The sequence below is a fragment of the Aristolochia californica genome, unplaced genomic scaffold (genome assembly GCF_029961685.1).
Source record: "Aristolochia californica isolate CCGP_79_NKW_82.1479 unplaced genomic scaffold, dmAriCali1.0.hap1 SCAF_14, whole genome shotgun sequence".
In the NCBI taxonomy this organism is placed as follows: Eukaryota; Viridiplantae; Streptophyta; class Magnoliopsida; order Piperales; family Aristolochiaceae; genus Aristolochia; species Aristolochia californica.
Window position 1 is genome coordinate 3090019 of NW_027181815.1, and position 18882 is coordinate 3108900.

The following is an 18882-nucleotide window of genomic DNA, read 5'->3' on the forward strand; positions in this document are numbered from 1 at the left end:
TCTAGGGCCCGGTTAAGGAGGACTAAGGAGTTCATCTTTCTGCAATCTTCAGCGGCCATGAAAAGGGGCCTTTTCTGCTTTCGAGTTACTGAATTTGAACATGACTGGCAAGGAATTTGACTGGTAAAAGGAACAGAAATCAGAATAATGCTTCTTGCAGCAAAGTGGTAGGTGGGTGATGGGTTTGCAGAATTTGATGTACTTACGAGACTGTTCCATAGAAGAATTTTTCCACCTGAGCTCCTAACTCTTTGGAACAATTCTTCGGCCACAAAATAAATAAAGAAATAAATAAAATCTGAAATTCTCAAAATTTCAAGAGCATATAAACGAAATAAAGAGGGAGGGAAATTATTTTTTTAATTTTTAATTTTTAATTTTTAATGAGGGAGAGAATTATTTTATTATTTTAAAAAGGGATAAGATTATAAAATACTTAAAATTTAGAATTTATTTTTATTAATAAAATAACTTAAATTTCGTTTATTTCATCGTTGTTGCAGATTTAATCTAGACCGTTGAAGTGAATTCGCTCTCCGGTTTAATTTTTAATTTTTAATTTTTAATTTTTAATTTTTAATTTTTAATTTTTAATTTTTAATGAGGGAGAGAATTATTTTATTATTTTTAAAAGGGATAAGATTATAAAATACTTAAAATTTAGAATTTATTTTATTAATAAAATAACTTAAATTTCGTTTATTTCATCGTTGTTGCAGATTTAATCTAGACCGTTGAAGTGAATTCGCTCTCCGGTTTAATTAACACACTTGCTAAAGAAGAGAGCATTCGTTCTTCCACTTCGCAGTCATGGCGTACTTGAGCATGGGCGAAGCTCACAGACGCATTACCGATTACCTCAGCCGCCTCTCCGACGCTGTTTACTCCCAGGACGGGCCCACTCTGACTTCCCTTCTCGCCGTCTCCTCCAATTCCTCTCAACTTGTCCACCTTGCGGATGCTCTCAATGTCTTCCAGGTCAGTAGGTTTTCTGCTGCGCTTCTTCATTTAAGTTAGGGTTAGAAAATCTTTATTCAATCTTGTGGGCTTTTTATCTTTCTTTTACAGGACGCGAACAGATTGATCAAACAGTCAGACAAGTACTCACAGATCGGTGAAATCGTTACACCGCTTTTTCGGTGTCTGCAAAGTTTCCGGACTTCCAACTTGGTTGATGCGTATAATGCATTCGAAAAATCTGCAAAGTGAGCTATTTTTCGATTTGAATTGCAATGTTGATTTGGTGAGTGTATGTTTGCTTTTAACCCCCGGCGGTACAGTGTGTTTCTGCTGGAGTTTCGAAATTGGGAATCTTCGTGGGCGATGGAAACTATTTACACTATTGCGTACGAGGTTAGAGTTCTCGCTGAAAAGGTGAGAAATTCGAACTCTAGCTTTCTCGGTGACTCTCGTTTTCTGTTTGTTGAGTGATTAAGGTGCGATTCTGAGGTGCAGGCTGATAGGGAACTGGCTTCCTTGGGGAAGAACCCGGAAAAATTGAAAGCTGCTGGTTCTTTCCTCATGAAAGTTTTTGGGGCACTTGCGGTACGAAGTTTTTCTCTACCTAATTTTACATCGTTTTTTTTTTCACTTTGTATTTCTTTCTTTTAACCGTAAAGGTGTAGATCATTGTCGGATCGAGATATTAATTATGTTTTGCAGGGGAAAGGCCCAAAACGTGTTGGAGCACTTTACGTGACTTGTCAACTTTTTAAAGTTTATTTCAAGGTTTGTGCTGAATATCATTCGAAAAGTTGCTGCAGCAACCTAGAGTCACTTGACCTAGCCATAATTCTTCTGGTCCTTCCGTTTTTTAATGAATTAGTTGATTCCTGCACATTGCAGCTTGGCACAGTTCACCTCTGTCGAAGTGTGATAAGAAGCATTGAAACAGCTAGAATATTTGATTTTGAAGAATTCCCAATCAGAGACAAGGTTAGAATGAGTCATTGATTTTCTAGCTAATACTTATTGGTTCCATGATTCCTAATTTCAGCTTCACTTGTAACAGGTTACCTACATGTACTATACTGGTCGTCTTGAAGTATTTAATGAAAACTTTCTTGCTGTAAGTGTTTGCACGCCTATTTGGTCTTTTGTTTGTGTGCTGGAGAGAATGATTATATTTGGCCTTTTTTTTAATATTTGTCACTAATCACTATTTAAAACAGGAAATAAATTTTCTTGCCATTACTTCCTCTTTGTATTTAGCAAAAATAGTGATCAGGTTTATATATAATATGATTTGACAGGCTGATCAGAAACTCACATATGCCTTAAAACATTGCAACCCACGGAGAGAAGCAAACATAAGGTTTGGCTCTGGTCTATGAAATTTCTTTCATAAATCACTGCATTGAAACTTGAAAGAGGAAAGATCAAATATTGGGTTTCTTATGAGAGAGGATGGGTTGATTTGATCTAAGTTTTCACAGTTGTTCAGCGTGGTGGTTTAGAAGTAAGGATGAGAAGCTACAATTTTTGAGCCACTGGTTTGAAACAGGGAATTTTCCCAGTTATTGAGCACAGTCGTTAAAATTTCAATTCATAGAAACTGCTACATGCTACCTTTTGTTCATAATATTGGCCTAACACTTTTTTTTTTCATTGACCAAGGATGATTCTGAAGTATCTCATTCCTGTCAAGCTTTCACTTGGGATTTTGCCAAAAAACTGGCTACTTGAAAAATATAATTTGCTTGAGGTATGAAATCTCTTGCTTAAACCAAACCCTGTGAGTAGTATGGATTTTTATTTTTGCAGGAAGTCAACTCTTTTACAAAATAAATACTACCTTGCATGTCAGCTAATGGGTCTTGTTAGTCCCAGAAATTAGTAAATATGTCTCAAAACTACAAACATAAACTGTGATAGAGTGCTTGTTAAATTTCTTCTGTAATTTTCTGCCCCTTGGGTACGTTGTCTCGTGTAATGCAGTCCTTTTTGTGCATTCATGGTTTTGGTGAAATATAAACTGCAATAGCGTGCTTTTTAAATTCCTAGAGTTTTGCAATTTTCTGCTTCTCGAGTACATGCTTTTGTGTAATGTGGTCCTTTTTGTGGCATCATGGTTTTGGTATCAGTTTGAATTTTTGAAGATTATTCTAGACAGATAGCAATTAATACCTATTGAGAAAAGCGTAAAACAACCAACATCCATAAATCTTTATACAAAGTGGAAGATGCATCTGAAACATGTTTTTATTAGTCAGTCTAAGGCAACCGATTACAAGGCTAAAACAAGCCTTTAGGTTGAAATTCTTTCGAAATGCCATTATCAGAATGCTTTGTCTTGTGGACAAGTGGAGCTCAGAAATTAGCTGTACACAAGTCACATCCCAGCTTAAACAGGCTTGTGATAAGTGTTAGCAGTCTGGGTTTCTTCTAGGTTTCTTCAGGAAATAAAGCTTGCCACTTTCATTGTTCTATTTTCACTATTTCCACTGGATTTTTTGGATTTTTATAGGTAAAACTGTAGTGAGTATTTGTTTCTGTAGTATGCAGATGTTGTACAAGCATTAAAAAGAGGTGACCTCCGGCTTCTTCGGCATGCCCTCCAAGAACACGAGGATCGGTAATTTTCTTAATGCACCTTTATATTACTCGACTGAGATCCATGATTTTCTGTCTCTGAGCCTTTGAGATTGTCAGATTCTTGAGATCAGGTGTATATCTTGTCCTGGAGAAGTTAGAACTCCAAGTCTATCAAAGACTTATAAAGAAAATGTAAGATTCTCTTTTCATTTCAAGCCTTCAGCCATTAATAAATAATACATACATCAGTTAATGAAACTGATTATCCTTGCAATCCTTTGGCAGTTATATCATCCAAAAGCAGAAGGATCCCACCAAAGCACACCAGGTGAAGTTGGATGTAATCGTTAAAGCTTTGAAATGGCTTGAGATGGGCATGGATGTTGATGAGGTACTTTTAAATATATTTCTATAATGGATTGGACAAACTTCGTCTTCTTGATGCCAACATCATCTCTTTACCTGGACAGCACTTTACGCAAAACTTTTTGCCTCTATCTTATTACAGGTTGAGTGTATTGTGGCCATCCTCATTTACAAAAACCTTATGAAAGGCTACTTTGCTCACAAGAGCAAAGTTGTCGTTCTTAGCAAGCAAGATCCTTTCCCTAAATTAAATGGCAAGCCAGTCAATTCTTAGGCCAACCTATCCAAGGTACAGATTTATCGACAGCGTATCAGGCAATCCTCATATACATTGACTTTTATGAAAGGCTTGATCAGCGAACCCTCTAGAGAGAGAGAGAGAGTAATCATGTTGGAGGACGACTCAGCAAAGAAACCTGACAGAGAAGATGGGATAGGATATTCAATACCCTTCAATTTAATTTTATACGTGTTGCATAATCAACTACTTTTGGATTTCTACAGGAAAGCATTATGTATGCTGTTGATTGTTAAAATTAGGTGGAAGTCCATTTTAAAAAGACGAATTGAAGATCCTTGTAATCTTGGGTCCATATGAGACTCTTCTTAATACTTACCTTCAATTGTTGGTCTTCAGTCTTGATTTATCTGAAATCGTCTAGTCAATTAGTTAAACTACTCTAATTCTGGTAAAAGCAGGCCAACCAGGAAATGTGGCATTAATTATTTGCATCAGGCATGCGAAGAACCCTATTTCTGTACAATATCTTAGCAGTGTCAACCATTCAATACCTTTCAGTGAAGATTAGTCACAAATGATCTCACATAAGCATCCCCCACTTCGCCCTCCCAAACCAGCTATTTACATTGAGATTTTTAGACTTGAAGTGGTTAAATCAGGTCCAAATAAAGATGAAATTAGCCCTCTTAGGCTATTATTCAATGTAAGATCAAATTGGACGGTTTCAATAAATTGAGATGGAGTGCATCCTCCCTGAGGTAAAAGAGAAGAAAACAGAGAGGTAGAAAATGGAGAAAAGGAAAAAGAAAAGAACGGAAAAGAATTTCTGACAGTTCAACCACAGGGTTCCGAGTTTCAAGTAGGTACCACCCACCTCTTGCTCAAGCCTCAAGCAATCCTCAGAATGATCCTCTGAAACACACGGAACGAACACGATGAATGTTTCCGGTTTAACACCCACTCCATCAAATATCAAACCTTCGTATCTGTGATGGGTATTAGGCACTGTTTTCAAAAATTTTATTTTTATTTTTTCTTCTCTTTCTTGTGTGGGAACCGAGTTCATGTTAACAGAGAGAAAGAATAAGATGAGAGATCAGAAACAGAAATCATATACTGAACTAATAAAATATCTAACAGGAGCTTCTTATTTAAGTAAGTTACATCTCAGATATGCATAGGATATCAACAACTTGAAAAGTTTCAAAATCTTCTTGGCCATGTTGATAACTGTAGTATCCAGTAAATAATGAAAACTGCACCTTGTTGTTGGGTCGAAAATGTCATCCCAGTAGTCCAAACATGAGAAACGCGAGAGTATTAACAAGGAATTCCTGCCTATACTAAAAAGGCAACTCCATTTTGCTCTCATACAAATTTTTCATGCTTCTCCTCCTTGAACACTAGTCAGCAAGAAGTATGAGAAAAATCAACCAATGCCATCATCAAAATCATCTCCTCGGAGCTTCAGATCGAACTCTACAAGTTCACCACTCTGGAGCAGCTAAATCTCATTCAGTTGGCAGAAGGCAGAAGCATCGATTTTGGGAACGTTTCTGATCCATTATTGGCTGCCCCATTTATCTTGAGAATTGAAGTGATCAAATTATAAATTTGAACGTTCTCAAAAGATTGAACCTTCGTCCCTCTGGCAAACTGGGGTCCGTGGGCAATGAAAATTGTCCTCATTGAAAAGAATGCATTATCATAGCCATGAGCTCCTCCACATTCTTTCTTCTTCGACCTCGTCTGCTCTACTTTAAATCCTTCTTCGACCAGTCCAATAATCGGCGGGATTCGGTCACTGGCATGGTAATGAAGCCTTTTAGGTAAATCTTCTTTAAGAAACATCTTCAAGTATTTGCCATTCTCCATCTTGCCAGAACTCAAACCTTCCATCATTTTATCCACAACATCTGAAGGAGAAACGCCGGGTGGTGGCCGAATTGCAAGCAGGGGACTGTAAGACTGAACCCAAGTCTGTGGAAGGTCGATCCATGGAGCCAAATCGTCGAGGAAAATCAGTTTTTTATCACAAGTGCCAACCATCCCATGATCACCCACCAAAATCAGGGTGACATCCTCAAAAATACCTCTACTCTCCAGTCCATCTATCAACCTCCCAATCATCTGATCAATCCTAGCCACGGCTTCCGTAATCTGAGGATCATCTGGACCTACCTTGTGACCCTGATGATCTGGATCCTCAAAGTACAACGTCATAAAAACTGGGATTTGATCGCTGGGAAGATCAAAGAATCCGAGAACTCCATCCACCCGATCCGCGAATGGAACAGAATCGTTATACTTGGGGCAAAAATCTGATGGGCAAGTCCAGTTACCTTTCTTCACCTCAGAGCCGGGCCAGAAGTAGACCGCAGCCGGCAGGCCGTGGTTGACCACCGTCTCCCACAGCGGCTCTCCCAACCACCACTTGGGCTCATGAGACTGCATCGAGAAAAAGTCGCCGGTGGCAGGATCAGTGAAATAGTTGTTAATAACACCATGAAAAGCCGGGTAGAGGCCCGTGACTATGGAATAATGGTTGGGGAAGGTGAGCGTAGGGAAGACAGGGATAAGACCCGTCCCCGCTTCAGTTCCATTCGCAATCAAACGACCGATATTGGGCATCGGCGTCTTGAATTGGTACCCAAAACGAAACCCATCAGAGGAAATCAAGATAACCACAGGCCTCTGAAGCTTGGAGAGAGGACGGGCGACGGCATCGAGAGCGGATTTAGGGGAACTGCGTGAGGCAGGGGAGAAGAAGAAGAGAAAGGCGAAAGCTACGGAGAAGGCGATGGAGATGCAGGTGACGATGAGAAGCAAGGTGAAGAGAAGCGAGCTGGATTTGGAGGAGGACGGAGAAGTGGTTGAGGATTCGTCCAAGAGAAGGGCAGTGGAGTGGTTCGACGGATCATTGTCCGGAGCCGGAGAGGGCTTAGAGGGTGCTAAGATGGAGAGAGAGGCAGTGCCCATTTGGAGGTTTCTGCTTCTCCTTGTCTCTCCCTCTTGCGCTCTCGCGCTCTCCAACCTATCGAGGATAAGACGAGAACAAAGATGGGTGGTCTGATCTGGAATGATCAGGTCGTCGGACTGAGCGGAGAAGAGAGTAGGGGGTAGAGTCGTTGAGGGGTCGTCCTCAAGTGGGAACAAGGTCCGGGTCGCTGTTGGCTGGTTGTATACAAATGACTATAAGTCTGTAACACGGGTAAGAAAAAGTAGAGCTGTCTCCGCTTTCATTGGGCAAATACGAAGAAGGGAGAAGTCCTAACACTGGCCAATCCCACAAGAATGATTTTCGTTTTTTCGTTTTTTCTAAGTAACAAGGATTCATCATATCAAATGGAGCCACTGCTTTGTGTTTACACAATTTTCTTAGCAATTCGACTACCCAATCCACCATTACTAAATTACTGCAGATGCTGCAATTCGGCAGATAACAGCGTAGTCTTATCCAGAGAGAACAAACCGCTCAATCACGAAGAATGAAAAACATACATAAGTTGCTTCCATTCAAAACAACAAAAATGTGTATTGGTTCTGAATGAGTATAAAAAACATTAAAAAAAAAAAAAAAACTAAAACGGATTCCAAGGCAAAACTATTCAATTAAACGATCATAACAAAATGAGACAAAAGACGTTGTGCTACAAACAAGAACAAATTAATCTTCTTCCTCGGCCTCGTTTTCTGCAATATTGAAGTAGCGAAGCTCATAGACGTTGCGGTCCTTGTTGGAAGCAATCACTCTCAACCAATCCCTCACATTGTGTTTCTTCAAATACTTCTTCGTCAGGTACTTCAAGTACCTACAATCAACAACCGTGCTTTTAACAATTTGTTCCAACCATTTCACGCACAAAAATCACCTCAACGAGGCAATAAACAGCAAATTTGCTTAGATGATCTTGGTAATAAAAATGAAATCTAAGCATACGATAGGTATTCAGACATAGCCGACATTAAGCTCAGTCAATAGGCCTTGCACATTTGCCTATAAAATACATTCTACCAATCAACTCTTGTAGGCCCACTACACGAATGAAGATCTGAAACTGGAGGTATTGCAGCTAATTGACTCGAATGTTGTTTGGTAAGAAAAAATTAAAAGAAAATGCTAGCTTTTATTGCTCTAAAAACACATGTTGACTGCTACCACAATAAAATGTTCAAACTATTTAAAATGGAAACTTTGACTATTACAAATTTCTTCGATAAAACACTAGCCAAATGAGATTTTTTCAGTGAAACACTAATAAAATGAAAAAAAAAAAATGGAGTATTGTCACTGGAAGCTTTGTCCAGCAGGGTAACAGACACTGCAGTTTTCCTTCAGTCTATATGGAATCTATTTCTCCTATTTTACAGATATATATCTTACTGGTACAATTAGAATTCCCAATAACAATAAGAAAGAAATCATTCAACTGATTTGACGAATAAAAATCTAGCAAACAGTAGTTAGTTGAAATGTCCCATCATTTACTGAACCTTCTGCTACCAAATTCATAAACAGATGTTCGCCCAATAACAACAGAGTGACTATCCCTGAAGTTTACGGGAAGCATGTTCAAAGAGTCAACGGACAACTGCTTTTATCCTTCAGTTTACCCAAGATTTATTCTTAACAATTTATGTGGATAGTTTAGATGTCTTTAGTATAGAACAAAACCATATACATTCACACCTAATCTGACCATTCCAATCCAATTTATAGTACTTAAAATGTCTCATCATTTACTGAACCTTCTGCAACAAAATCACACAGAGATTCACCCAATAACAATGAAAAGACTATCCCTGAAGTTTATGGGAAGCCTGTTCAAAGAGTCAACAGACAAACTGCTTTTATCCTTCAGGTTATTCAAGATTTATTCCCAACTATATGTATGGATAATCTAGATAACTTAAAATCTTAAGAAGCAAAATATGTCATCCCCTCATATGGCCATGTCCAATTCAATATAGTGGCAAATCATTGCCAGACCTTTGGCTAAAAATTCACATAAAGAGGCTCACCCAACAACAGCAACGTCATCTCTAAGTTCAAAACTTGTGTTCAAAGAAGTAGCAACTGCTTTTTACCTTCGTGTTATCTTCTAGTAACTTGCATTATAGTGGTTTTTTTTTGAGAAAGGTAACTTACTCTATAGTTATTTCGTATAGATAGTCAAGTCAATGTAACAATATGAAACTACCACACAGTAATTAAAAGACAAAACATCCCTACATTTAACTTATTATGTGTATCCAGAACATCTACTTAGTTATAATTTCCCATCATTTACTGAACCTTCAGCTATTACAATCACTCAGTGGTTCACCCAATAACAAAAGAAAGCTGTCGCTGAAGTTCACAGGATGTGAGGCAACAGACAATTGTTGTTTTTTTCCTTGAGGTTATCCAAATCTTTTTGTGCAATTTTATGTTTGCTTATATACTTTAGAAAAATATTATATGACACCAGAAGACATATTTTCTTACTTTGTCCGAGAATGTGCAATCTATCCTAGAATTATTAAGTAATGAAAAATATGACCCCTATCTCGATAAACTATCGAGGTACTATACTACTTATTAAGGGCCCAAAAGTTGCGCCAAATGCAGATGATAGGCTACTACTTGCTTATTCTAGGTCAATTCACATAATATTTAGACGCTCTATCAGAAAGTTATCTAGGCAAATAATAAACAAATATCTCAAAGATAACAGAATGTACCAAGTTGAACTAGCACCAATGCTCTAGCTCAATGCCCTACTCAACTAAAGTTTCAAATTGACTTCACAATATTTAAAAAAATGAGTAATCACACTTTACTTTTTAGGGCTTCGACCATTATAATCTACTCCAGTAGCAGAACCAAAACATCCACTGCTAGGAGCAAGGCAAAAAGATTCAACAAAAAATGCTACCACTCAAAGTCACATGACAAGTAAAAATAATGTAAGTTCGTATGTTCATAATTTAAATTGTAAGTTTGACAAAACAAGCAGAGCGAACGGCCGAAAAAGAAATCTAAGAAAGAAGAAATTACCTCGGTATACTAGACACTACACTAACAAAAATGAAAATCGCGCCAATATGAAAAAACACATACAAGTAAAACATCCACAAAACCAAACGAAAAACAGAAAAGAAAGCTACAAGTAGGACATTGAAAGAGATTGTCGCAAAGCATTATATTGAATGAGGAAAAAGGATCAAACAAAAAGGAGCATTCAATTGGAATAAGCTTCACCTCTTGGAAAGAGGGTTATCGGAAACAACAGTGATCTTGCTCTTATCGCGGGTGATGGTGATGGCATCACCCAGCGCTCCAGCTTTCCCCCCAACTTTGATGCGCTCCTGAAGGAACTTCTCCAAAGAGGCGATGTCCATGATTTTGTCCTCGACGGGCTTCGCGCAGTCAATCACGAAGCTCGCCCCCTTCTTCTTCCCGCCTTTCGGAGCACTACCTCGACTCATCTTCGCCGACTCTTGTCTCCCAGCTCTGTAGAGTCCCCCCTCTTCTTACGGCCGCAGAACCCTAACCCTAGAGAGCCAACGCTTAAAAAGACCGCGTGCTAGTTTTATATCATTTTGGTCCAGTGTCCCTTGCTGGGGCTCTAGTTTTCCATAGATTTGTATAAATGGATCTTCCAGTGTCTGAAATGGGCCGAGATCCTCACGTAGAATCACGGCTTTGAGTCTTGAAAATATAAACCCGACCTACTGACGCTTATATCGTATCCCACCCGTGTGCGATTGTCCAGCCCATAGTTTAACAGGAATATCTTTTCAGGGTGCCCACATTTGCCATTAATTCAAGTTCGTACCAGACTTTGAGTCTGATCTTGAATTTATTAATTAAAAAAAAAATCTTAAATTGGTAAATTATCTTCACTGAAAAGTGAAAAAATTTCACGAACTCCTAGGTTCAGATGTCCAAATATGACAAGGAAAAAGTTGTGGCGAATAAAGAGTCCCTTCCATGTCTAATCAGCGTAGCCTCGTGTTTGACCTGGCACAAAGGACTGTGGGTCTTTGCTCCCGTGGGTGTAGACGTCATCAACTGGCCAGGTTCGTTCAGATTTCAGGACGGTGGAGCGACCGCCACTCCGCCTAGACGGTGGCTCCATGGGATCAACATCTAATTATTACATTGATTTGAAATTTTAAAAGAAAACCTAGTTCTATCATTATCTTCGCGATCACTCTCCGGCGAAATGAAATGGACACCCCTAGTTGGGAAGCGAAAAACTTTCACGCATATCTTAGGTTCAGATTTCGGAATACGATAAGGAGAAAGTTGCAGTTAAAGAGTCTTTTCCATGTCCAATCAGTCCTCCTTCGTGCTTACCCGATACAAAGGACTGTGGGTTCTTGCTCTCGTGGGTGTTGATGTCATCAACTGGCCAGTTAGGTTCAGATTGCGGCCGCCACTCTGCCTATAAGGTGGCGTGGCCGCCACTCCGCCTAGACGGTGGCGCTCTAAGTGATGAGATTGGCATCTAACTATTACATTAATTTAAATTTTTAAAAGAAGCTCTCGTGGGTTTTGACGTGATCAATTGGCAGGATGCGTCCTCAGCTACTGCTGTCGATCTCTTCGTAAGGGACTGCAAATTCCCATCGTCTTTGCTAGTCACCGTGGCGACACGACCAGCCATGACTCGTTTTGTTCTCTTCGCCCACAGGGCCCGGTAGCGTGCATGCCAATGCACTCGCTTTCGAGTGTATTATATTTATATTTATTTTATTTTATTTTATTAATTAAAATGTTAACTAATTAAATATTAATAAATTTAAATCTATTATAATATTTTATAAATAAACTGTGTAACGCACGTACCACTTGATTGAATCATTATTAGATTCTTTGTGACGTTCGACCTTCCATTTATTAGCCAACAGAAGCGGTTGGAGGTGGTTGGCCAAGAAAAGCCATTACAGCTTTCACTATAATAAGTTTAAAATGCCTCTTTTACACGGTGTAATTTAGAGTTGTTTATTTGCCGGAAAAAGTTAATTAATTGACGTTGTTTTAATTCTTACACTCAGGCGCGATCCGGTGCAGCGTCAATTCTCTTATAGCTTGCACGTGGCTGAACCGTGGTTCACTTCACCTGTGTATCTGGCACGACTCGTGTAGTGGAGAAGACGAGTTAATTCACTCTCCTTTCTGCTGCCAGCAGCTTTTCTAACTCGGACTCACTCAGACACATAAAAGTCCGTTTTGAATTGGCTGAGTCGGAGCGGGATTTACCAGTCTTATGACCAAACTTGAGATAAGTCCGAAGGGATTTGGTTCGAAAAACGTGTTGGAGCACTTTACGGGTTGTGATCCAGTTTGGCTTGGGGGCCACCCGTTGTAGCGAATAGGCTCCCCGGCTCCCCTCGACCCGAGAGCATGAATACTGAATTAACGCCAATGACAGGAGTACGAATTTGTCTGTGGTCGCGGGACTACCAAAGTTGCCCTCCTCAAATTAAACCGGGTGCAGCGAAGTGTAATCAAGCTAATGAAGGCGATATTGAACGCTGTCAACCCGAGTCTTCCCCTGCCCTGCGCTCCTCTTTGGAAAGTTATACAGTCGTACCATCTCTTCCAGTCCAGGGGGAGAGAGCTGAGTGGATCTTAATCTAGCTCATGGTCATCGTCAGGAGAATATGGATTCGGTATGAACTCATGATTCTATGTTTCAGGCTTTTTTTTTAAAAAAAAAATTGTTTTAATTTTATGTTTCTATGTTTTATCCTTATCATCATCTTCTTCCTCTTCTTTTCTTTTTTATAAAATAGTTTTCCTGCTCCATTTTTGCAGAAATCGAGCTCTCTAACGGTTGGAGAACGTGTCTGCGCGGCGTTTATTCCTTTTGTCGCTATTATGGAAGCGCTTATATTTGCTCTCGTCGATTGTTTCCAACCGCAGCCACGGAAACAGCGTCTTTTATTTAAGGATCTCGTGCTTCTCTCTCAGGAGTCCATATGTCTGCATGTTTTACTCTGATTTTATTTTCTGCTTTTGCTTTTCCGAAGTTTCAGTGACTTCATCTCTTACAAATTGACAGTTTCTGTGAACGAAGTGGAGGCGTTGTACGAGTTGTTCAAGAAGTTGAGTTGCTCAATCATTGACGACGGGCTCATCCATAAGGTACTATTGTTTGGGAAACCCACGTAGTCTGTCATGATCTCCAGTTATAAGGCAACCATTGCTATAATTTCCTTTTTATGTTTCTTTTTCTTGTGTCTTTCCTTAGATCAGGTAAAAGTTCTGCTGCTGTTGCAGTTTTTTTTTTTTTTTTCAACCGATTGCCACTTCGCTAGAAACTCTTACTTGATAGATCCTTGTGTTGGTTGACGAAGTAGAAGCTTGCAAAACTGAAAGCTGCCGCTAGTTGATAGCAAGCTGGAGATTATCTTGGTTCTAGCAGAGGTGACCATTCTTGATGTAGGACTTGGTGACTACACTAAGGATAAGAAGATGATTGAGCTTGAAGCAGATGGCTCTCTAGGGCTTTTAGGGATAAAGAAAATCATCTAACAGCAGTGAACTGATTGTTCACTGGATGCGATGCAACTATGCATACACTTGTCATAAGTTGATATACATTGATATAGTTTAGGTTGATACATATTAAGATTCTATTATTTGACATGTCCAGTTGGGTCCTATGAATCAGCATGACTTCTTAAAACTCTGTGGGAATTTATAATTAACAAGGTTTTCTAAATATTTGAGAAAATAAGAAATTTTTAAGCAAATCAAAAGGTATACTTGTCAATTGCAATGTAAAAATGGAATCACTATTAGATTTTTTAGATTTATTGCGGAATAAAGAAATCGAAATAGGCTTATATTCTGCAAAATTTCAGACATCAATGATGTTTTGCAATAGTATGCAGCCAACTGAAGTACTGATCTTGATTATGTTTCCCCCTTTATCATCAACAAGGGTTAGGAAAAGATTCACCCTTCCCCTTCCTCCTTATTTATCGACCTTTGGGCAAGTTTGGACTTGTCAGAGTTCTTTGAAGGCTGTGAGGTCATTTTGAAATTATGTGTATTGTTAATGATCTCCTTGTTAGCATGTTTCTTCCAAGTCTTTGCTGATGAGTAGCTGATTCATTTTGGATGAATTCAAATTCTTATTTGCAGGAAGAGCTTCAATTGGCACTCTTCAAGACTCAATCTGGCGAGAACCTTTTCTTAGATAGAGTAAATTAATGTTTAACGCCTTCTTTTTCACTCTCTCTCTCTCTCTTTCTCTCTCCCTCTCTTAATCACATATATATATATATAAATACACACCTGTCTATAATTCGTTTTGGGTGTTATTCTTGCTGGAATAATATTTTTTTCCATTGAGCGTTTATTTGCTGGCCAGTGGATCAGTATATGCAGCATAGTTCATCTTTTGTTCTGCTTTTCGGCTCTAGTGGTGTTTTACACTCTGGAAATTCTTTACGTTTCTTGCATCTACAGGTATTTGATCTTTTTGATGAAAAAAAGAATGGTGTCATTGAATTTGAGGAATTTATCCATGCTCTCAGTGTTTTCCACCCTTGTGCACCTTTGGAGGATAAAATCGACTGTAAGATCTTTTGTGTCACAATAATCTAGTTGTATTCCAATTTATACTCGAGACATATTCTGGAAAAGGAAACATGTTATTTAAGTTTATCTTGTTCCTGCAGTTGCATTTAGGCTCTACGATTTGAGACAAACAGGTTATATTGACCGTGAAGAGGTTATTACTGTACCTTAATGCTACCTGATAATAAATTTGTTGGTTGATCTCAAATTTTCATTTTGACATCTTTTTAAACACAATTGGAAGAAGCTTTCATCAACAATGCGTTTCTTTTTTCTTATTCCAGGTTAAGCAAATGATAGTTGCCATTCTGATGGAATCAGATACGAGACTGTCAGATGATCTACTTGAAGCAATAATTGATAAGGTTAGGCTTTTTCCAAGTTCAGCTTCTTAACTGCTCTTCTTTAGTCTTTTGAAGGACTAGCACTCTTGACTCTGTTTACTTCTAATGACAGACATTTGCAGATGCTGATGCTGACAAGGATGGTAGAATTAACAAAGCAGAGTGGAAAGATTTTGCCATTCGCAATCCTTCACTTTTGAAGAACATGACTCTTCCATATCTGAAGTATGTCATTTACTTTCATTTTTTGTATTCATTGTGTTCAATACAATTTACCTTGGCTGAGTAACAGATGGCATGCTGCTACTTAATGTAATTACTTGATACCTATATCCTTTCCACAAATGTTGATCAGTATATCTGTATATCTTATACCAATTAACTCTGAATACTCATTAACCAATATAATCGATAAAGTATATCTGAATGCTAAGTATATGATGGTCTTTGGTCCTGGACCTCTACAGGTCAGAATCCTCTAATCTGTGGTTACTTATTCCAGTTCCAGCTAACTTACTGCATCCACCTTCCACCCTTTCCACCTTCAAACACTAACATTTTTTTTGGAAAAAAAATAATATCAGAATCAATTTGATGGTTTATGTCCATGAAGACTAAAAACAAAGTCCAAGCACATTTGAAATGCACATGGTCTTGAGAGTTTTTGTTATTCAAGTATTTTTTAAAATTGAGAGTGCTAAAACAATTAAAAAAAACTTCTTTATCCAACCCCTGGTGGAGAATTGATACATGGCATTCGAGAAGTAGGATGAGGTTTGTCTTTGTTTTTTGGAGACCTCAGAGACTGAGCATCACTGTGTCAGTTGAGGTCACTCATGTGGACAAAGGGGATAGTTATTGAAGCCAACAAATTAAGAAGTAATTAGTTTAGGGTGGGAATGTATGGGATTGGTAAGAGAAATTATTGAAGAGCATGTATGAAAGAGTCTCACATGACTCTCACCATTAGCATTCTTATTGAGTCAGAATTATTATGGAAGGAGGTCTCATAGAAGAGTTTCAGTTTAAAAGTGTTTTAGTTATATTAGTCTTCTGTTTATGTTCAGTTGTTTAATTGTTCTAGGACTTATATTTTAGTGTTTAACTTTGGGTGTAACTAGGGTAAGGGTAGTTTAGTTGTAATTGAATTCTACTTGTTTCCTCTATTATAAATAAAGGCTCATGTACTCAAATTACATCAAGTTAGTAAAATTTTTCTCTTTTCTAGAAATTCAACATGGTATTAGAGTAGGTTCTGTTAGTTGACTCGGTCAACCCACAAAGATAATGTGATTCTTTTCTGATCTATCATCTCTAGTTGTTTAGATTCGTACTCTATTTTTTTCTTTCTTGTCCCAGTATTTTTTATTTTTTTTGGCGTTCGCACCTCCATACTGAGCTTTTCATATTGCAAATTATATATTGACGGAAAGATCTTCGAATCTACTTTCCAAAGCAAAGAGAATTTTGGCAATTGGAGTTTTTTACAAAGAGAAATCAATATGTGAAGCAACAAAGGTTTGACTACAAGAGAGGCTCGAGCAGCAATAGAAAACTTCAACTTTCGAGCCGTTTTATGCCATCAAGAACGAGACTTTATATGGAAATTTTTATGTCAAAAGAATGATTTGTAAGTCCATTTTCTACCTTATCAAACCAATTCTCAGCCTGAGTTTTCTAGGGGGAGATCAATTTCGCAAGGGTCAATGGTTATGTAGGCCAAAGAAGAAAGAATACTCAGCTCGGCTAGATTACAGAGTCTGAAATCTATTAGATTTTTCCTCTCAAAATAAGTATATTTTTTGAAGAAAAGTATATTTGCAAACAAAATACGAATTTTTTTCAGCTAAAGAAAATTGAAGACGAATAATCATTTTCATTGCAAGTTGAAGTTGTAAACTCCAGTCTGAGGGAGAGTGTTGTAGAGCAGGTATGGAAGAGTCTCACATGACTCTCACTACGAGAGGTTTTACAAAGTCAGAATTATTATAGAAGGTCTTGCAGAAGAGTCTCATTTTAAAAGCATTTTAGTTATGTTAGTCTTCTATTTATGTTTAGTTGTTCAATTATTCTAGAATTTATCTTTTAGTGTTTAACTTTGGGAGTAACTAGGATAATGGTAGTTTAATTGTAATTGGATTCTACTTGTTTCCTCTATTATAAATAGAGGTTGATGTACTCAAATTACATCAAGTTAGTGAAGTTTTTTTCTTTTCCAGAAATTCAACTGAAATAGGTGGTAAATTTTGCTTTATGTTTCTTGGAAAATCAGAGGTGTTTCCTGCACTTATGGTCTCAAGAATCTTCTGAGCCAGGCATACGCATCACTGCTCCCTTGTATCTGTAAAGGTTTTCTATCCTTTAGTTTCATTAAACATCTACCGGCAATAATAGTAGCAAAACCAACAAAGGCCATCCACAACTTGGCAGCAAAAGTATGTGCCTGCAAATTTCACTAAAGCATTGCAACAAGAGAACACAACCATTACAGTTGAAAGGCCTAGGCTCCTATAAGCAGTAGTTTGCCAATGACTGTTAACTGCATTTGCAAAAAGGATACTTTTTCTGAATATAGTTACTTTTTCAATATTTCAAACGGGTCATGGTTAGACAACCTTTCATTCTTTTTTTCTCTTTCTTGCTATGTCGTGTTTATGATAATCTAGTGTCGTATAAAGGGAATAAGAGATGCAGAGAGAAAATCAGAAAGGAGATGTACTTGAAACTTGAAAGTTTAACTTCTAAAAATGTACGAATATGGGCATTTCTGAATTTTTCTCTCAGTTCCTTGACTCAATTGATGGTAAAAGAATATGATCAAAGTAACTCAGAAGAAATAACTGCAATAGTGACTTTGTAGAGATGGTAGATAGTGGTACCACTGATTATCAAGATGTTTTGAACCTCATTAGTCATTGCAATGTGTTATGATGAATGTTGAAGTGGAAATTTCGCATTTGCCATAGGGTTTAGAGCTTACTACTCATGCCTGTGGTGAATTCAACCAAGTTATATAGTGGCGGCTGATGGACAATTTTTTTGTGTGGATTTACTTATTTGATCAAAAAGGAAAATGAAGGGATTATGTAGCCTGTCATAGCACTGTTAGGATGGAAGGTTTTGATAAAGATGGCGATGATGATATTCTCTGTTTGAATGAAACATAACATGAAAGTATGTAGTTGCATGTTATGACTGCTCTAATTTAATTAAAATATTTTACTGCAGAAATAAATAATAATAAAATTGATTGTGATTGGAACATGATGTAGAAAACTAGACATTTCATAGGTGATGAGATCCGGCTCTGATAAGGACAACAATGATGACAGTCGTGAAAGCATAAATCAAACCTTGAAGTATTCATTCTTCTTTTATCTGCAATCGTGCAGGAATGTAACTACAACTTTCCCAAGTTTTGTTTTCAACACGGAAGTTGAAGACTGAATGATGGAAGCTGCACAAAACCTGGTCATGCTGGTTCACAACCAATTGGCCGTCCAAGGGCTATGTGCTTGGCTCATTGAATTCATCTGCGTATTCAGGAAATGATTTATTGTGGCAGGAGATTGGTGCAGCTGTTTAGTGGCCATTGAATAGTTGTCAGTCATTTGACACTTGAGGCTTGGTTTGCGTTAGGGCACTGAAGCTTCTACTTTTGCTATCACAATCACGCTGATGGCCTTGTACAGGAAAGAAAGAAATGTTATTCGTTGAACTTTTAGCTTAAAATTTCAGCTGAGTTGTCTATGTTTCATTCCTTTTTCCTTGTGTTGTTCTCTGTTTTTGTGTTCCCTCCATTCGTTGGGTGCTGT

General features: G+C 38.0%; 4 protein-coding genes and 3 non-coding genes across 8 annotated transcripts; 2 read left to right on the forward strand and 5 right to left on the reverse strand.

Moving 5' to 3' along the window:
* The first annotated feature begins 808 nt into the window (after nt 1-808).
* Nucleotides 809-4523, forward strand: LOC137950416 (enhanced ethylene response protein 5). Its single transcript, XM_068796867.1, has 13 exons — nt 809-978; nt 1069-1205; nt 1281-1374; nt 1456-1545; nt 1663-1728; nt 1846-1935; nt 2012-2068; nt 2253-2314; nt 2617-2704; nt 3498-3574; nt 3652-3726; nt 3820-3925; nt 4043-4523. The coding sequence occupies exons 1-13, from the start codon at nt 811-813 to the stop codon at nt 4172-4174; spliced, it is 1242 nt and encodes a 413-aa protein (XP_068652968.1). The 5' UTR covers nt 809-810; the 3' UTR covers nt 4175-4523.
* A 732-nt stretch (nt 4524-5255) lies between these two features.
* On the reverse strand, nt 5256-7289 carry LOC137949801 (uncharacterized). The gene has a single exon (XM_068795988.1). It carries the CDS (start codon nt 7118-7120, stop codon nt 5657-5659), a length of 1464 nt encoding a protein of 487 aa, XP_068652089.1. The 5' UTR covers nt 7121-7289; the 3' UTR covers nt 5256-5656.
* A 341-nt stretch (nt 7290-7630) lies between these two features.
* Nucleotides 7631-10719, reverse strand: LOC137949802 (large ribosomal subunit protein eL22y-like). Its single transcript, XM_068795989.1, has 2 exons — nt 10386-10719; nt 7631-7953 (listed from the first exon to the last, which is right to left on the reverse strand). The coding sequence occupies exons 1-2, from the start codon at nt 10610-10612 to the stop codon at nt 7809-7811; spliced, it is 372 nt and encodes a 123-aa protein (XP_068652090.1). The 5' UTR covers nt 10613-10719; the 3' UTR covers nt 7631-7808.
* Nucleotides 8613-8743, reverse strand: LOC137950951 (small nucleolar RNA snoR74). The gene has a single exon (XR_011112040.1). It is a non-coding gene; the product is annotated as a small nucleolar RNA snoR74 (small nucleolar RNA).
* LOC137950950 (small nucleolar RNA snoR74) lies at nt 8868-8996 on the reverse strand. The gene has a single exon (XR_011112039.1). It is a non-coding gene; the product is annotated as a small nucleolar RNA snoR74 (small nucleolar RNA).
* On the reverse strand, nt 9415-9536 carry LOC137950952 (small nucleolar RNA snoR74). The gene has a single exon (XR_011112041.1). It is a non-coding gene; the product is annotated as a small nucleolar RNA snoR74 (small nucleolar RNA).
* A 1941-nt stretch (nt 10720-12660) lies between the features above and the next one.
* On the forward strand, nt 12661-18833 carry LOC137949572 (calcineurin B-like protein 9). 2 transcript variants are annotated; one of them, XM_068795650.1, is made up of 9 exons: nt 12661-12805; nt 12951-13116; nt 13198-13280; nt 14286-14345; nt 14613-14721; nt 14825-14877; nt 15008-15088; nt 15180-15292; nt 18460-18833. In XM_068795650.1, exons 1-9 carry the CDS (start codon nt 12797-12799, stop codon nt 18512-18514), a joined length of 729 nt encoding a protein of 242 aa, XP_068651751.1. In that variant the 5' UTR covers nt 12661-12796; the 3' UTR covers nt 18515-18833. The 2 variants fall into 2 exon arrangements, with proteins under 2 accessions (XP_068651751.1, XP_068651752.1); XM_068795651.1 differs by having other exon boundaries at nt 15190-15292.
* Nucleotides 18834-18882: the final 49 nt, after the last annotated feature.